We start from the raw sequence: 17,436 nt of genomic DNA, 5'->3' as shown, positions 1-17,436 counted from the left end.
TCCTTTTCCTCCCCCTCCTCCTCCTCCTCCTCCTCCTCCTCCGCTGCCATCTTGCTCCGCTCTCCCCGCCCTTGACCGTCCCATGACCTTGTACTGGTGCCAGACTGAGGGCCAAGCCTTTCACCCTGGGGCCTTTGGGGGATACTCCAGGTCCGAGCAGAAGCAGTTGCTATTAGTATTAAACATGGTGCTGTTTATTTCCTACTGTCCTCCAGTGAAATACCGGCTCCAGGAGGGTGGGAGGTTTGCTGGTTCCGTTTAGTGGCTTCTTCAGTAGCTGGAACAGCACGGACCCGACAAAGCACACTGTGAGTGAGAAAGAATGTTTTTGGCCGTGTGATTACAAAAGGAACTTGCTTCTATAGAGCTGCGTGGGGTTTTAACATGAGCCCTGACTAGATGTGTCTGATCCTGAGATTCAGTGTTAGGAAATCTCTTTTGCCTGTTGCAGTTAGCTGGGCCCTGCAGCCATTCGTAACCATCAATGTCAATGACATTGCAATAAATAAAAGCCCGATTCTCCACCATCACAGGGGTCGTAGACTAATGAAGAAGAAAGGTGAGAAAGGAAAACGCCAACCGATGATAGCGAGGTGCTGAGCCTTGCACCTGGAGCCCCGCAGCACGAGCGCCAGGAGGGACCGCAGCGTGGAACCGGGGGGACGTGCAAGGGACGCAGGCATCCTGAGCGAGAGGAAGGAGCTGAGGCCTGAAAGATGGAGAGTCGGAGCTAAGCAAAGGCCGGGAGGGAAGGAGCGGCTGGGGCAAAGGAAAGCAGCGCGTTCAGGAGACCAGAGGGCCGAGAGATCTCGGTGCGGGGAGGACAGGTTTGGAGAAAAGGCAGAGATCTAGGAGGTGAGCACACTGGGTAGAGACCAAACTGGCGCGTCATGTGAAAGACCTGGAGATCTTAGCCACAGGGCAGTAAGGAGCCAGTGAGGAGTTTCAAGCCGAGAAACCTAGCTCGAGAAGCTGCGGAACCGTGCTTTGAGCCAGTGACTTAACCAAGGGCGCTGAGACAGATCGCAGGAACCGCACCCCGCCTTTCTGCCGCAGTGATCACCTCTAACCGAGCCAGCCGAGCCTCAGCGGTGGCGCCCCGAGGTCCTTCCGTCTGGATTATACGTGTCGATTTGCTTAGTGGTTCGCAGAATACAGGCGCCTGGGGCAGAATCAACGCAAGGGACTCCCTGGGATCGGAAGCCCGGGGGCGCGCGTTACCGCAGCACTGGCGGGGCCGCGGTCCCAGTGCACCTCGGTGGAGAACCGCGAAAGCGGATGGCAGGGCTGACTGGTAGGAAAAAGCAGCTGAGTGTATAGTCAGCAACGCGCGAGATATAAATGATTCCTTAAAGACGGAACGCGTCCTCTACTTGTTAGCAGTGTTTCTTTTGCATATCGGATATTGGCCCATTCGAGTGACCACGGCTTCTTTTAAACAGCGAAGAGGGAATTAATGGAAATTAAAGATCACCTCCTCAAAGGCTGATGTTTGTACATACGGAGTAGAGCTGTGCATTGAATCCCACGGACAACAACGTTGCTATTTACGCCCTCCTCAGACCCAGCAATATAATGGAATCTCAGTTGAATTCTGCTCATCTAATAAAATGACCAATGGAGTAAAATATCATTAGGCAAGCCTTCCTTAACTTTCTGTCGAAACGGTTATAAAATGAGCATCCAAGTCCTGACCATCCATGTGCAGCCTGGAGAAATGACTCGCTGTCTCGGCTGGGAAAACAGAAACCAGCTCTTAGGACCGGAAGGGACCGGATGGGACCGGATGGGACCGGAGCAGGTTCGCCTCCTTTGCTAGGGCGGAGGATGGTGTGAAGTTGAGGTCCTAGATTTTCTTCACGTTGAAATCTGTATTGACAGAGAGTGAGTTTAAGCTGAGGGAATGCTCCGTGCAGAGCCTCTCTCATTTCGGTTCCTTAAGGAAGCCCTGAAAACAGGGCGTAGGCCTCACTGTGCGGGCGTCGGTGGAAGATGGAGGAGGGTTTCTTGACATAGTCACCAGCTCATCCTGGCCGTGAGGCTGGGTGTGGAATCGCAGAGCACAGGGAAGACGTCTCTGCGAGGAGCAGAGACTGCTCTGAGGCAGCAGGGAGCGCAAAGCCCAGTGGCCAGGGCCTGTTGGCAGGTGTAGCTTTTCAGGGCCCGCCACTGAGTCACCAAAGCTCGAATGTTTCACTTTCCCCCACGGACGAAACTAGAAATTACAGGGTACATACAGGGAAGGAGTTCCCTTCAGAAGATCAGCTAACATAAAGTGTCACTTCCGAGACTTAACTCCCTTGATAACTATTTGGACATTAAACTATTGTAGGAGTAGCCAGACACGAGAGCTTGGAGACTCCAAACACAAAGGAATGGCGAGGTGTCCAGAATCAGTGCTTTTCTAAGGGATCCAAACAGCTCAGGTGTTTTTTTTGTTTGTTTGTTTGTTTGTTTCTTCTTCTTCTTTGTACCGGGGATCAAACTCAGGTCCTCATGCTTGCGAGGCAGCTGGCAGAACCATTGCACTAAAACCCAAGCCCCAAACAGGTCATTCATGCCTTATTTCTTAAATGCTCAAACCGTCAAGATTGAGGGAAAAAGTTAAATCAGGAGCACATGCTAATATTTTGCTGGCTATATTGTTTTTTGCATGCACTCATCCAATAAAGACACTTTTAAAATCTATTCTTCTAAGTGTACAAATGCCCGGGGTACGGTGACAACTCAGTACGCAGTCCGTGTGGAAGATTAATCACAATAAACATCACCCCTTTCCCCAGACAGGCAGAGCCTCCTTCCCAGAAGTAGCAAGCATGCTAGTAGGCAGTCATAAAAGCACTATAAATCTTGGTGATGATATTTCGCATTCCTCTACAAAGCGGCTAGGGACACTTCTCCAGCTCTTCATAGAGATTTCTCATTAATCTGCTCGGTAACCCTAAGAAGGAGGGGAAGAGAGTCTCTCGGCAGGGGGAGTAATTTCTCAGGAGTGTGCGGGAGCGACAGGCTGCCACGCTGCTGAGGACCCCTCTGATTCTGTGGGATGAAAATACAACAGGATTTCAGAAGAGCCAGCTGGAAATACTTCGTGTGCATAAATTTATTTTAAATTTTATTGCATCACATTATACAAGCATTAAACATGGCTTCATGTTGATGACTAAGAGTGAAAATTCATCATTCATGTCAGTGCCTTCTGGCTATTTACACATAAGGAGTTTCTATGTACTTTATATATCTCTGTATTTGTACAGATGTAGGAATACACAGCTATACATATGTACACACAGAAATACATCTATGGCCATACATGTAGCTATAGATATGTCAGAGATAATCATCTCTTCAGAAAGATCAGAAATTAAATAAAGAAAGGAAAAGAAAGAAGTCGTTGTAAACAGGATCTTGTCTGTGTCATTTGGTGATGTGGAATTAGTACCGTGTGATGACATTCCAGGAATGTGTGTCCAGGTGTCCAAATGCTCTTTGTGGCCCAGTGTCTGTAAAATTCACACGGGATAGAATGCAAAAAAAAAGGTAGCAAACAGGCCCAGTACACAAGTTCCCCTTGGTTTTCAAACGAGGATGGAACTGCCCGCGAGGTGCATGCTGCTCGGTCAGGACCGGCCTGTGGGTGGGTAGCAGTGGCGGGCGGGGCTGCAGTGCGGCTCCCAGCAGCTCTTCCACCGCGGTCCTGGGCTGGCGCCGACCGCCCGCGGCTGCACGAGTCTGCAACATGCACTGCGGTTGCGTTTTTTGTGTCATTCACTTGCATGTGCTTTTTGCACAGCCAGGAGAAGTAAACAAAACTCAGGTCCTTGGCCTGGAATGAGCCGTTACCTGGCGAGAGAAAGGAAGGCATCAAGCTGGGAGGCGCAAGGGGTGGCGGGTGGCGTAAGGACATGGCGAGCAGCGGGCGGGGGCGGTTACTTACCGTGCCTCAGGGGTGTGGGGATTTGCAAACATCGCTAGGCCGGCTTTGCAGGCCAACAGACTGAGTCACAAAGGCAGCCTGCAGCAGTGAGACAGTCTGCCAGCTGCGGTGGGAATACAATGACAGATGCTATGCTTTCAAGCAAAAGTGAGAAAAGGCCCCTTCAGGAAATAAGCAGTAAGGGTGAGGCCAGAAGGAACCCTGATTATCAGGTGCTGACTTGTAGCCAAGGGCAGCCCCAAAGGGTGGACAAGGCCACCTGGCAGCACCTTGGTTCCTGGCCACTGGGGCTCTCAGGAGCAAACCCCTGTGGTGACATTGGCGTCCCCCTCTACCCAGGGCTGTCTGGACAGTCAGCCTTTCTCCTCCAGGGAGTGACCACAGCAGAGAGGAGGCAACAGGAATGGGCAGGGGCTGCAGGCTGGCACCAAATCACAGACACCCGGAAGGTTAAAGCCGGAACACCTCTGAAGTACTGCTTGGTACAACTTCTTTACTTTTGCAAATGTAAAGACCGAGTCTGTGTGGGCCAGATCACAGACAGAGGATGGAAAAGCCAGGGACAGAACTAGTCAAACTGCCACATGATGCTTAACAATAACACAAACCCCAGACAGAATGCTGCGGCCCTTTAAGCTTAGTAAATGTCTCCCGGTGCACTGTCTTATTTGAGGTGCATATAAATTCTGTCTGATAGATGGACTCAGAAAAGTTAAGTACTTTCCCCAGAGTTCCACAGCCAAAGAGCAGACCTGGGAAATGGTAAGATTCCTAAGTAGTAAAATATTTCTTGTCTTCAGTGAATCCAAAGCCAGCATTGGACTTGAGGACGACCCTGTCTACCACTCTTACTCATGTGGGCTTGGAGTCTGGGTTATTTCCTCCAACTCCATAGTCAGATTCACCTTGTAGTAGCCTGCCAGACTATTAACATAGGGCTGGGTTGATGCAATTTCACTAACTTATCAACAAACATCTCTGCAGATATCTGCTATAGTGGAGCCTATAGGCAAAATGAAAACTATGTTTTTCTTACATATCTATCTCATTTTTTCTTTGGTTGTTAACTTTAGGAAATGTCTTCAGAGCTCGTTTTCAGTCACATAAGGGGGAGAAAACTGCAGGGCAAGGAAGGCTAAATAAATGTTGTAATGACATTAGAATCACAGAGTATCAGATCAGAGAGCTCATCATTACTGAAGAAACTAAGGCTCGGAGAAGTTTTATGGCTTCTCTGAGATCACACAGCCATAACTGGCTTGCTGGAGAGAAAGTGTTGAAACTTTCTGAAAGGATGTGTGGCAACATTATGGAGTTTTCTTACAATGCATTCAGTCTTAACCCACCCACACCAGTGAAGCTTAACTGTGTCAGCTTGATGGGCTTGGGAGCCAACACGGGCTCAGTAAAGCACACTTCTGGGGCCTGGGGGGCGGGTCATGGAGGTCTGACCTTGGGCTCTGGTGCTCAGCATCTTGGTACCTTCACGCCCTTCTGCTGTGGAGCCAGCTGACCATGGACCGAATCCCCGAAACCATGAGCCCAATCCTCCTTTAAGGTGTAGGTGTCCAGTATTGTGTCTCAGTGATGAGAAACCTGAATAATACACCACCTTCATCGATTGAATGTGTGTTTGTTAGGTATCATGTACTTAGTGCTGTGCTAGTCGGAGGAATAAAATTTACAATCCAGAGATTTCTCTGAAGATGTTTACAACTATGCCGAGGGAGCCTAACAGTGATTTGAAGGTGGTACGTTCATAATACAAATCAGTATATTGCAGTCCATGTGGTTCTGATGGCATTAAACAGAGAAGCTTAGGGGTAAGTCTCACTGTGCAGTGAGTTAGGAGGGATGGTACGTCAGGGTGACCGAGGGAAGGCCACACTGTGTGGATAAAAGGCTGATGAGAGAAAAGGCACAGTGTACTGTGGTTGTCCTAGCAGCTTGGCTGGGGTAGAGGGAGAGGAAGGTTTATTTCAGTGAGTACCTGGATGGACTGCCTCGCGAAGACCTTGTGCCAGGCTGGAGTCTGGCAGGGAGGCAGAGGGGCAGGAGGTGTGTGCCAGAGGGAGTTGCGATTATTAAAGAAGAAACCAACTGGCTCTGGGAGGGAAGATCAAGTTGCAATTTTAAAAGAAGACACCAACTGGTTTTGGAAGCTTCCAAGGAACATATTTTGGTCCCTACTGCTGGAACAGAGGGAGCCCTGCTCTGGGGATATCAAAGCAGCGCCCCCAGCATGAGGCAGCTCTGGGCGGGTGCACACCTCCCTCACCTCATCAGGGCCACTCGTTGTGATGTGCTTTTCCGTTCTTCTTCCTCTCCTTCCGTTCCCTCTGGAGGCGCTCAAGCTCGGCCTCATACATCATCTCCTGAATCAGGTACTTCTCTCTTCTCATTCGATCCCTTAGGTCTTTTGGGAGGTCGGGGATCAGATAGGAAATGAGGTGCTTTATGCAAAACACGAGGTGCTGAAAAGACCAGAGGAGAACACAGTCAGGTCTGTCGCCATCATTCGCCAAGGAACTTGGGGGGCTGGCGAGGGGACGTGGAGCCTCTAGGGTGTGAGGGGAGTTGGGCGGGGAGGCGAAGACCCAACAGGGTCCATGGTACATCCGGGGAAGAGGAAGACAAGGTGTGCGAAAGTGAGCAAGGGGTGGCCAGAAAATTCGGAGGAGACCCGTGGGGACCTGCACTGTGCAACCAGAAAACGCAGCTGAGAACTTCAGCGTAGCAGACGCTCCTGCTTCTGAGGACCCGCATCTTCCTGAGAGCGAGGCCCTCAACTGTCCTGAGCCCCAGTGCTCTCGTCTGTAAAACGGGTATCGCTGGGAAAATTATAAGAAAGTCTTTCAAAATGCTTTCCAGATCGCCAAGTGCTTTACAAATCTTTATCGTATGAATTATCAGTGGGCCTCAGAGAACAGTCATTTTGGGGAGAAATGTTTTCTTTTTGGTAAACCGCTACACATTCTTTACCTGAAATACAAATACCGTGACCTCTAGAATCACGGTCACTTCAATTCATCTCTATGCTGGTGACCAACAGAGCACCGGATCACAATGTGAAGACCCTTACAATTCTAAAGTATTTAATAAAGATAAACTCATGTTCAGTGAGATCGAGTATTATTTGTTTTATTTAATGTAATACAGGTGGCACATGGCTGCCATTTAAGAGGCTTTTCTGTGCATTTCTTGTGTTTTCTAGTAGTTAAAAATAGCACATTGACAGTAAATGGGAGGTTCTATTTGAAAAGCCCAATAATAACTTAATGAAGCCTTTTTGTCTGAAAAAATTTAATGCAGTGTTTGATTAAAAATATTTCTGTAAAAGGCACCAAGTCATTAGTAAGCTAATTTCCAGGGAAGAGCAGTTTAATGTTGTCTTCTCTTAGTTCCTTGGAATGAAGGCAAAAGCAGTGACTGAAAACTCTCAGAGAATTTTAAGAGACTTCTGGCACAAGCCAAGAGACATCTTCGCTTGCATTAACCCAGCTCCAATCCAAGTGACAAGAGAAGATTTACATCTATGATGAGTTACAGAAATGCAAGCTATTTCCTGGCAGTTTTCTAAAAGAAAGGAAATAGGATCTATTTTTAATGACACATATATAGGCAGCTGCTAGGTGGATTTTACTTTGTAAGTTGTTTTTGAGTCTTAGGCAATGAATACCCACTGTGTGCTTCAAAGTAAGTAATGCCACGATAATACACAACCAGAGGCAACCTTGCAATATCCACTTCCATGTTTTCTGAATTATGGTCCTTGAACACCCACATGAGAATCACCTTGAAGGTCCTGTGAAAAGCACATCACAGACAGGAGGGACCAGTATCTTGGGGAGAGGGAATGGGAAAACTACAATATTGGGACCAGTGATTCCTGACTTGTTCATTAACACTCAATAACAGATTTTCAAATATGTCTTTTTTCCTTCCCTCTTTATCTGCATGTGCTTGTGATATAAATACATTCATGGTGGTACTGGTTCATGTACATATCGTATCTTGATCCTTTTTACTTTTCCCCTTCGCCTCCCACTTTCTCATCTTCCTATATCTTTAGGTTCCCCAAAACTCAAATTTTTCAACTAAGGAAAAGAAAAAGAAGACACAGAAGAGATTACATCATATGATCTGGTACTTCCGGAAATAGGAAATAACAGTGAAAGCGCTCAACATTAATCCTCACTCATTACTCCTAGTGACTCAGTCACGTCAAAGGAAAGAAGGGAATCAGTTGTGGGGCTTTACCTCAAACACAATGATGAAAGCAAGTCGGGCTGCCAGGACATGCCAGAACTGCAGTGTGTAGCCATACGGCACGAGTGCGTGAGGAGAGTCACGGTAGTCTCGGTATCTGTAAATACACAGGAGAATGCTGTAGGCCAAGCTAGAATTTTTCTAATCCTCAGAGTTCTTCCATTCCCACTAGGGAGTCTGCATCATGGGAACAAAGTTTGGAAGGTTTCACTATACCAGAGAGCCATTGCTTTGTCCTGCATTTCTTCTTCTGGTAACGGCACAGCTCTTTTCCTTTGGAGACTCTTCCACAGGGCTTGGCCACAGCTCCCTCCCTGAACTCAGCTCCAAAGACGAGCCAGACCTGATCCATGAGACCCGTGGCCAGGATGCCTGACAGATTGCTGATGAACTTCCATCAGCCCCCAGAAGGTAAAAGGCTAGCACTGCTGGTGGCCATTGCCAAATTGGAGGGAGAGAGAGAATGTGTTGGAGAACAAGGGAGAGGACCTCAGAACGAGGGCTACCAAGAGGTGGAGGCATCAGGCTGACACTGGTTCAGTGTTGGGATTCACTTTTTCCTAGAGTTCATATCATTCCCTGGCTGTTCTGGTTGCCAGAACCAATACATTTCTTTCTTTTCTTTTGTACTAGGGATTGAACTCAGGTCCTTTCAGGGCAGGCATGGTGCCACTGAGCTAAATCCCCAGCCCCCAGTACATTTCGTTTGCTTAAGTTTGTTTCCAATGGATTTCTGCCACCTGACACTAAAGAAGCCTTCCTAGTGCCTTCTCCTTGATGCCAACTGTTGAGTCAGCGTCACGTTCTACAGATGTTTGCTGAGCACTTACTTGAGTGCAGGCACTGTTTTAGGAACTTTGATTCACGTGACTCCATTTTATGCTTACCATGACCACCAACAGTGCCACAGGTGGGAAAACTGAAAAGTGACTCCTCTGTGTCAGAAGGTTGCTGTGGAATTTGAACCCAGTGCTCTTTTCATTGTCCCAGAAACTTAGGATGATATGGAAATACTGTACTGGCAACTCACATATCTTTGCTGGGTACATACATCAAGTTCTCAGATCCAAATACAAGTTCTGATCATTCAGGTTCTCATCTAGTGTAGCATCTAACCTCAAGGTCAGTGCTGATTTGCATATGAGAGACAGAATAATTACCTACAAGGAGCCCTGAAATGTATTCAGGACTACAAAACACAAGTTGACAGCATTACCACCATCCAAGTCATCATCTTCATGGTCATTAGCATCTATGGATGTGTGGTAAGAATGGATCATCATTATTTCATCATTAGAATGATATTTACGATTAATATCTCTGGTCCTGAGATTTAGAATGAATCCAACCTCTGGTTCTCTCTGCGGGGATGAGGATTGGGCAATCCTCTAAGACACGGTTCTATTATGGCCATAAAATCTTTTTCTGTCATCATAATCAGTCCATGAACTATGCGAGAATTTAGGGAGAATTTTATCCGGTGCTCAAAGTTTGCAAGGATCATTCTAACCTTTGTTCACTTTTTGCAGAAGACAGCTAGTGAGTCAACAGGAACTGTGTTTTCTGAAATTATGATAAACATAATTCCTTTGCTCATCTTTATCATTTTAGATCTAGTCCAGATAAATAGAAGAAAATAATATGCTTTTATTGTACATATGGCTGGTTATTACACACGGTATATTTATAATAGGAGAGACCTCAGACTAGTTCCAGTCATCTTTATTTACTCCATAAGTTTTTAAGAATAAGGTGTTCACTGCAGCTGAGAATTCTTTTGCAGGGATCAGTTTTCCCTATCAGTAATGTTACAGCCTGTCCATCTCACCTTCCTCTAAGATGTTGGACTCTTGGTCTTCGATAGGGTGTCCAATGATTGTTGCCAACGCTCTCAATTTGTGCTCTAGCCTGCCCCTCACCCCACTGGACTCTTCCATTAGGTAGAGAAGTGGAAAGGATCATGCACATGCAACATTTGGGGTCCTAGGGAATGAGACCAGGACCTGCCACGCCCAGCCCCATTTCCTTGCTTTTGATGTGCTGTTTATTTGCAAGCTGACTGGCTGCCTGATCTCTGGCACTTGTACAAAGAAAACACATCCCTTGGCTACTGTAGAAACAGCCCTGGGTGCGCGCACCTCCACTGTCTAAGTGGTCAGTAGCATCGCTTGTCCTCACGCCCCCAACCAACCTCTGCTCACTAGACCCCACTCTTAGCCCGGGACTAAGTGGATAAATCTGAGCCTCTGTAGGGTCAGACATCTAGTTTCTGTTCTGTGCCCTCTGAAAAAAACATAGGAAAAGGAAGGAAAATGGGCGATGCTGATCTTTTACAGCAAGTTGCTAGGAGTTAAAGAGAGATCTTTTCAGAAAGCTGAAAGCTCCTAGCCATGGGCATTGTGTACTAGTGCCAGAAAGCACTGTGCTGAGACTCTGGAGCACCCTTCCCACCAGCACAGCACATGGGATCCAACTATCCTTGCATTCTTTTGGCACTTTTCCGACTGAAGCCACTTACAAGGACACTGATGGAAGCTGGAACCTTCAATTCTGCCTCAAGTCCTGCTGTGCTTTAGAGAAATCTATGACCACATTTGTCCTCTGCTTCCCTTTCTGAGACAGAGGAGCTGCAGGGGCTGGTTACCAGGGTCCCTTGTCAAAGGGCCTGGGACCCAATGGTTGTCCTCCTCATGCTTCTGTGACAAGGGAGCGTACAATGCTGATGGGAAAGCCTCCAGTACTTCCACCATCAAATATTGAGAGAAAAGATGCATTTGAATTTGATTTCAATAGTTGTACACTAGTAATGTCATTGAGCATTTGGTGAATGGTTTTATCTGCTGGATGGGATATGATTGCCCACCTTGGGAGGCGGATGTGGGTATTAAATACAGTGGCAGCTCCTGGCAGATATTAGGGCCGCAAAGCTCTCCTTCACACAGGAGGGGCCATCCAGAGGCAAGTTTGATTTCCTCTCAGCAGGAGACAGACCAAGGTCAGGAACATGGTGTAGAGGGTACAGGAGTAGGTCCTGCACCATCTGGGACCTCGCTTGTCTCTGAGTTGCTGAGCACTCAGAAAGACAATGCTGGACAGTAAGGTAAGAGGGAGGAACAGGACCAGGGCACATGTCGAGGGCATCTGTCACTCAGATTGCCCGACTCCTTGAGCCTCATCCGGTCAGGTCATTTTTAGGTTTTTCCCTTTAAACCAGGAGCTGTCGACTTGTACCTGGGGTTCCTGAACCATACTGATGCCTGGATTCGGTCTTGGTTCACTGGGGTTGCCCGAACAGGACAAAGTTTAAAAATCCCCTGACCATTATGACCCCCAGCCAAGGCTGAGGCCCACTGCTTTAAACCCAGGCAAGCTTCAGGTGCTGTTGGGGCCAGGCAGAGCCATGCTTGAGTCCCGCTCTTACCTGCAGTACTTGAGAGGCGTCCCGGAGAACTCGCTGCCATCCGATTCCGGCTCCGACCGGTTCTCAAAGTCAGAAATTCGGAACACGGACAAGCTGGCATTCACATAGCCAACCATGCACCTGCCAGAGAGCACAGTCTGTATCTGGGATGCTGAGCGCCTTCTCTGCGCAGTTCCCTAAGACCACTTCCCAGCAGCCCTTGCCTGGTGGCAGGGACTTAGCTGGGAGGCGCTGAGGATCCCTAGGTCTTTCTGTGCACCGCTGTCACCCAGAACGTCACTTCCCCCATCGGTGCTTTGGTGAAATAAGTGAAAGACAGCCCTGCATGGTAGGCATAAGTTACAGGGACACCTCGGTCCCTTTCACTATGACACAGACACACACATGTGAATGCCTGATATGACTGTGGGCCTATGACCCCCCTCAACTCACATCTCAGGCTGACTTGCGCGGCACTGGGACTGCCACGTGTGCTTTCTTGTCTCTGCTCAGCTCGTCCCTTCTGCCGGAATTTCCTACTCCTTTCTTTACAAGAGGAAATGGTTCCCAGCTTTCAATGGTCAGGGAAGCACCACCCCACCTAGAAAGACTCCTTGGTCCCCCCAGTCAGACAGACTCACTCCCTTCTGTCTCCGAGGTGCTGCTGCTGTCTTATTACACAGCGTCTACCGAAGGTGGCCACATCTGTCCTCATTCTCTGTATTTATTTGTTACTTTTTCATTGGTGCACGTTTGCTGTACATAAGGATTGCATTCCTTGTGAGGAGTTGGTACATAAACATACACATCTTAATTCCTTTTTTATCCCCCCCCCCTTATCTGTTGGTTTCTCTCCCTTTTGTAAAACGCTGCATCTATCTGCCTATTTCCTATTCTCCTTTGGACTGTAGTTTTTGGGGAGCAGAACAGATTTCTTAGCTATTTTTGGATACTACAACCTTACAGAGTCCCATGCTGTGTAGGAATGCAGTAACATGGATTTCTTTTTTAAAATTAATTGATTAATTACTTTGTTTTGGTACCAGGGATCAAACTCGGGACCTTGAGCTTGCGAGGCAGGCGGCGGCACCACTGAGCTAAATCCCCAGCCCAGTAACATGGATTTCAATCGATTTCACTGGAGGAAAACTAAAATGTCAGAGACCCTACTGATCCTTCTAAATTGAGCGGTAAACAGAATCAATGATCCTAGCATCTACTCTATCAACATGTCTATTCAATAAACAGCACTTTCTAAAAGTCTGATAACAACACTCGGAAATCTTTTATATGGTGTGATTTAAAGAGCGATTTGTAAGTGTGATCCACTCAGTGAAATAACTTCACATGCACTTAGCACTTCTGGGGTTTTTTTTTTTTAATGTTTGTATTTAAACCGTGTTTTCTATCCAGAGCACCGTCTCGAATGGGCCGGAAACAACACAATCGCTCACTCTCAGAGACACAGCTTCTGCAGAGCTGACTTTCACCCTGTCCCGGAGGAAGGGTATTATAACACTAAAAGCCCATGTTTTGGGATTAAATCTTAAACCTGGTGTTTTCTAACCCATAACCCTGGCAGGTTATATAACTTTTTCCCTTTGGTGGTTTTGGGGATCAAACCCAGAGCCTTGAATTTGCTGGGCAAATACTCTGCCAATAAGCCCCAACCCCCGGGCCTAAGCAACTCCTTCATGTTACAGAGATGCCGCTTCGTAAGGTCACTGTGGGACTAATGACACTTTCACAGCGTGCGGTAGAGCACCAAGCCTCAGGAGGTAAATGTGAGTGGGGATTTCTCACTTTATTTATTTCTCCATCTAGCAGGAAGGGAATAAATAATCACTGGCTGAATGAATAAATCATAGCCTCGGACTCTCCTCCTCTGTGCCTTTGATGTGTGGATTCTGAGCTGAATGGTAAGCCAAAATGATGGCACAAACTGTTCTGAGAGCACAGGACTTCTGTTGTGCTCGACACAGATCCTGGGGATGTACCGTGGCCTTAAAAAAAAAAGAAATCTGAAAAATGAACAGAGCCAGGGACCCACGCTCAGGTCCCCCCCAGGCCAGGCAGAGGGAGGGCGGGTGTGTAGCAGGCTGCAGCCCTTGTTCCTGCCCGGGAGAGGATAACCCAGGACACAGCTCCAAAATCCATGCCGCAGACCATCTGGAGCTTGGCAGAGCGCAAGGCAGCACCATGAGGGCTGGCGCCTGTCCCACCAGTGCCAGTGACAGGCAGGAGCGGGCGAAACCTGTCAGGAGCAGAGCAGCGGGGAGAGGTGCTCTGCAACCCAGCCGGAGAGCCGGCATCAAACTGCAATTTTCACGCCACTGCAGCCCCAGGCTTTCATTGGACCTCAGCTGCTGTCCACTGGCTGCCCTGTCTAAAAACTCCACTGACAGAGTCTAAATTCACATAAGGTGCCTGCTTCAGGCACGAGACCCGCCAGAGGACAGCTCTGTGACCCTGGTTCTCAGGTCTTCCATGTGACCAGCATGGCTCAATGGGCATTACACCTCCTGGATAAGTATTAAGTACGGACCAATATATGAAGGCCTAGCTAGCTAGCTACGTCCTTTCCATAGCAGAGGAGGAGCACTGACTGCTAGGGTTCCTCTCGTTCTGTTTGTCACGGTAGAATCCTGGCTCTTGGAGCATCACACCACAGGTTTGGGGAAATGGGATTTCCCATAATTTACTGGTCAGGAGAATGAATGTCCACCCACTGACCTATTGTCACAACGGGGGGGGGGCACAAACAGCAGCAGATCCCAGCTCTGTCACTTGGCTTAGCGACAAAGCTCTATGAGCTGACCTATTGTCACAACGGGGGGGGGCACAAACAGCAGCAGATCCCAGCTCTGTCACTTGGCTTAGCGACAAAGCTCTATGGACCTACTCTCAGATCCCAGGGACACGGAGGGAAGACGCCTGCCCTGATGATCAGGGAGAAATGAGGGGGAAACTATGAGGCAAAGGAAGGATTTTTTTTTTGGTGGTACCGGGGATTGAACTCAGGACTTTGAGCTTGCCAAGCAGGCATGGAGCCACTGAGCTTAAGCCCGGGTCCCAAACTTGAAATTTTAAAGTCATTTTAAAAGGGCTGGCAGATGGTCCCTGAAGGTGTATCTTCAAGAAACGAGATTTAGAAAATGTCTTATGTAAGAGTAATATTATTTGGATCAGGAAATATATTTATCTCAAGTAACTTCTGGGACTATCACATTCATTTAAGTGTTTTGATTTTAAAAGGTTTTTATTACTTATTGTTTCTAATCCTTTACACAGAAGAGAAAGAGAGAGAGAGAGAGAGAGAGAGAGAGAGAGGGAACAGTGATCACTGTTACCAGTTTTAGACTGGAAGTAACTTCTGAGACGGTGGATTTCAGATCCAACTCACTGTAGGATGTCTTTAAATTATGTCACCAAATTTGCCTTTGAGTTTTTAAATACTGTCTTGTCAATAGCCTGGGGAAAGGAATCAAAGGCGAAAACAACAACAGCGACTAATGGAAATAAGATTGGGTTTATGCATTTTAAAAAATTTTTTGAGACAGGGTCTCACTATGTAGTTCAGACTGCTCTGCAACTCACTATGTAGCCCAGGCTGGACTCAAACTCACAGCAAACCTCCTGCCTCAGTCTCCCGAGTGCTGGGATTACAGGCGTGCGCCACTATACCCGGCTGGGTTTATACATTTAAAGTCAAATATAGGATAAAGATTTCCAGGCTAATGGATGAGGAAAGAAAAAAGCGGACTTCTGAATTGTTGCAATAAAAGTATCAAGGGCCAGGGATGTAGCTCAGTGGTGCTGTGTCCGCCTGGCAAGCACAAGGTCCTGAGTTTGATCCCTGGTACCAAAAAAAAAAAAAGTGTTAAATATGAACCACTGAGGAGGGCCTCTGCTCAGTAAGCTTTATTTATTATTATTTTAATATGAACCACAGGAGGGCCTCTGCTCAGTAAGCTTTATTTATTATTATTTTATTTCCTTTTTTATGGTTCTGGGGTTGGACCCAAGGACTTTGAACTGAGCTACATCCACAACCCTTCTTATTTTTTATTCTGAGGCCAGGGTCTTGTTAAGTTGGACAGGCTGGCCTTGAATTTGGGATCTGCCTGCCTCAGCCTTTCAGAGCGCTGGAATACTAGGCACACGTCACCACACCCAGCTGTCAACTTTATTTTTTAAATTGTCACTTTGCAAGCAGTGATGTTTGTCACCCTATTTCAGTGATTCAGAGTACATACAAACATGTTATTTATTATTCATTAAGTAAGATATTTGTGCCTAGTCTGGGGAAGATTCACGCACAGGTCCTTGAACAAGGCTCTAACTCTTTATGATATCATTGCTCTCTGGGAAATCAGTATCCTTACAGAATGTTCCAAAAAACTCCAGCCTGTGTCTTCCTGCTAAGAAGTAATGAGTTTATTATATTCAAGGGTGGGGGGATCAAACTGGTTATCTGTGCAGATTGGAAAAATCTTTTGTCTATTAAAATTGAAATTTTGATAGGGAGAGTAACTGCACAGGGCACATCTCCAAGGGTATTTCACCATTCTTGTCTGTTGACGTCTGGTCTATGTCCTAAGCTCATTTCTAAAGAAGAGGCGACCTTGTTCTGCAGACAAAGAGCAGGCTGAGACCCAGGAATCACCCGGCGGAGCTACAGCAGGAGAGAAGGAATGTGCTCCAAGAAAGATAAGATCACGTGAACAGTCCGGTGCGCCAGCACGGAGAGGACACTGCCTCAGCCACTTCTTTAATTTTCAGATTGGGCTGGAAAATGCGGGTGCTGCCCACAGCACGCCTCAGGGAACCTGGTGCTGGGCACCTGCAAGAGCAACAGTGTTGTGCACAGGACGCCTGGGTGGGAGAGACGTGGCCCTGCGTCTCAAGCGGCTCACAGCCTTCTCGGGACAGAATGCACATAACGGCCAGGACGAGCGAGGCAGACTGCATGTGGGATTCTCAGTCACGGAGAAGCCAGGGGGGCTGCAGGGACAGTCAGGAGGAGGCGCCGGCGTGACCCAGAACTCTGGTCAGGGCCAGGTGATGGGTTTGAAAGATGGCGTTTCCAATATCGATCCTAAGTAGGGTTTGCCTACAACTGCACATCCTACTCCAAAGGCCAATGACCTCCGAGGAATTGGCAATGCTACTATTCTACAAGTTCACTCATTTCTAAAGCCTTTCTGCATTTGAAAACAAATCAAACAAACAAACTAAACCAGAAAAGAACTCTGCAAAGTAACAGAACTGCTACCGGGGCAGAAAATAAGATTCATTGAAGAATCACACACATAAATATGACAATTTGAAAACAAGAAAAATGACAAATGGAGGAAAATCTGAAAGGCAGATGTATCAGTTGAAAGTGGCTGAGGGCTCTTAAGTGGGAGAAAGGTTTATGAAGAAAATAAACACCTCAAAGAGCCTCATAAAACAGAATTAATGAGGCTATTAGATATATTTTAATCGCCACAAACCTCATCTTAAACCTAGCAGGCCGCCAAGGTTCTGAAGCTTTGATTTGGTATCGAGTGTGCAGAAATGTTCCCGCTTTATTTTTTAGTTCCCTAAAAAGGCTGCTTGCACCATAACTGGAATCGGGAAAGAATCAAAGCAGCCTTGAGGCTCAGAGCCCAGGGTGCTGACCTCCGAGCCCGACAGTCCCTGACCGCCGCCGGAGGTCTGCGCTGGGTGCAGAGCGCCCTGGGGACGTGGCTTGCCCTCCTTCCGGGCTCCAACAGCTGTGTGGATTCTGGGTTTACCCCACTCAATCTCCTCCTCCCCACAGATGGGGATAATACTGCAGGTC

At 47.5% G+C, this 17,436-nt stretch overlaps 1 protein-coding gene across 8 annotated transcripts in view; it reads right to left on the bottom strand.

Annotated features, from left to right (window-relative positions):
• Positions 1-30: 30 nt before the first annotated feature.
• Ano4 (anoctamin 4) overlaps positions 31-17,436 on the bottom strand; it is a 275,001-nt gene continuing 257,595 nt past the window's right edge. For 6 of the 8 annotated variants that reach the window (XM_033763868.1, XM_033763866.1, XM_033763864.1 and 3 more), the window contains 4 exons: positions 11,628-11,747; positions 8,198-8,303; positions 6,216-6,411; positions 3,054-3,843 (listed from right to left, as the gene is read on the bottom strand). In XM_033763868.1, the coding sequence (XP_033619759.1) occupies positions 6,220-6,411; positions 8,198-8,303; positions 11,628-11,747 (418 nt within the window). In that variant the 3' untranslated portion in view covers positions 3,054-3,843; positions 6,216-6,219. The other 2 variants (XM_033763863.1, XM_033763862.1) reach the window with 2 other exon arrangements.

This window comes from Fukomys damarensis, unplaced genomic scaffold (assembly GCF_012274545.1).
Source record: "Fukomys damarensis isolate Sample0158 unplaced genomic scaffold, DMR_v1.0_HiC HiC_scaffold_15, whole genome shotgun sequence".
Lineage (NCBI taxonomy): Eukaryota > Metazoa > Chordata > Mammalia > Rodentia > Bathyergidae > Fukomys > Fukomys damarensis.
The sequence above is the reverse complement of the archived record's forward strand: the minus strand, read 5'-3'. Positions and strand labels throughout refer to the sequence as shown.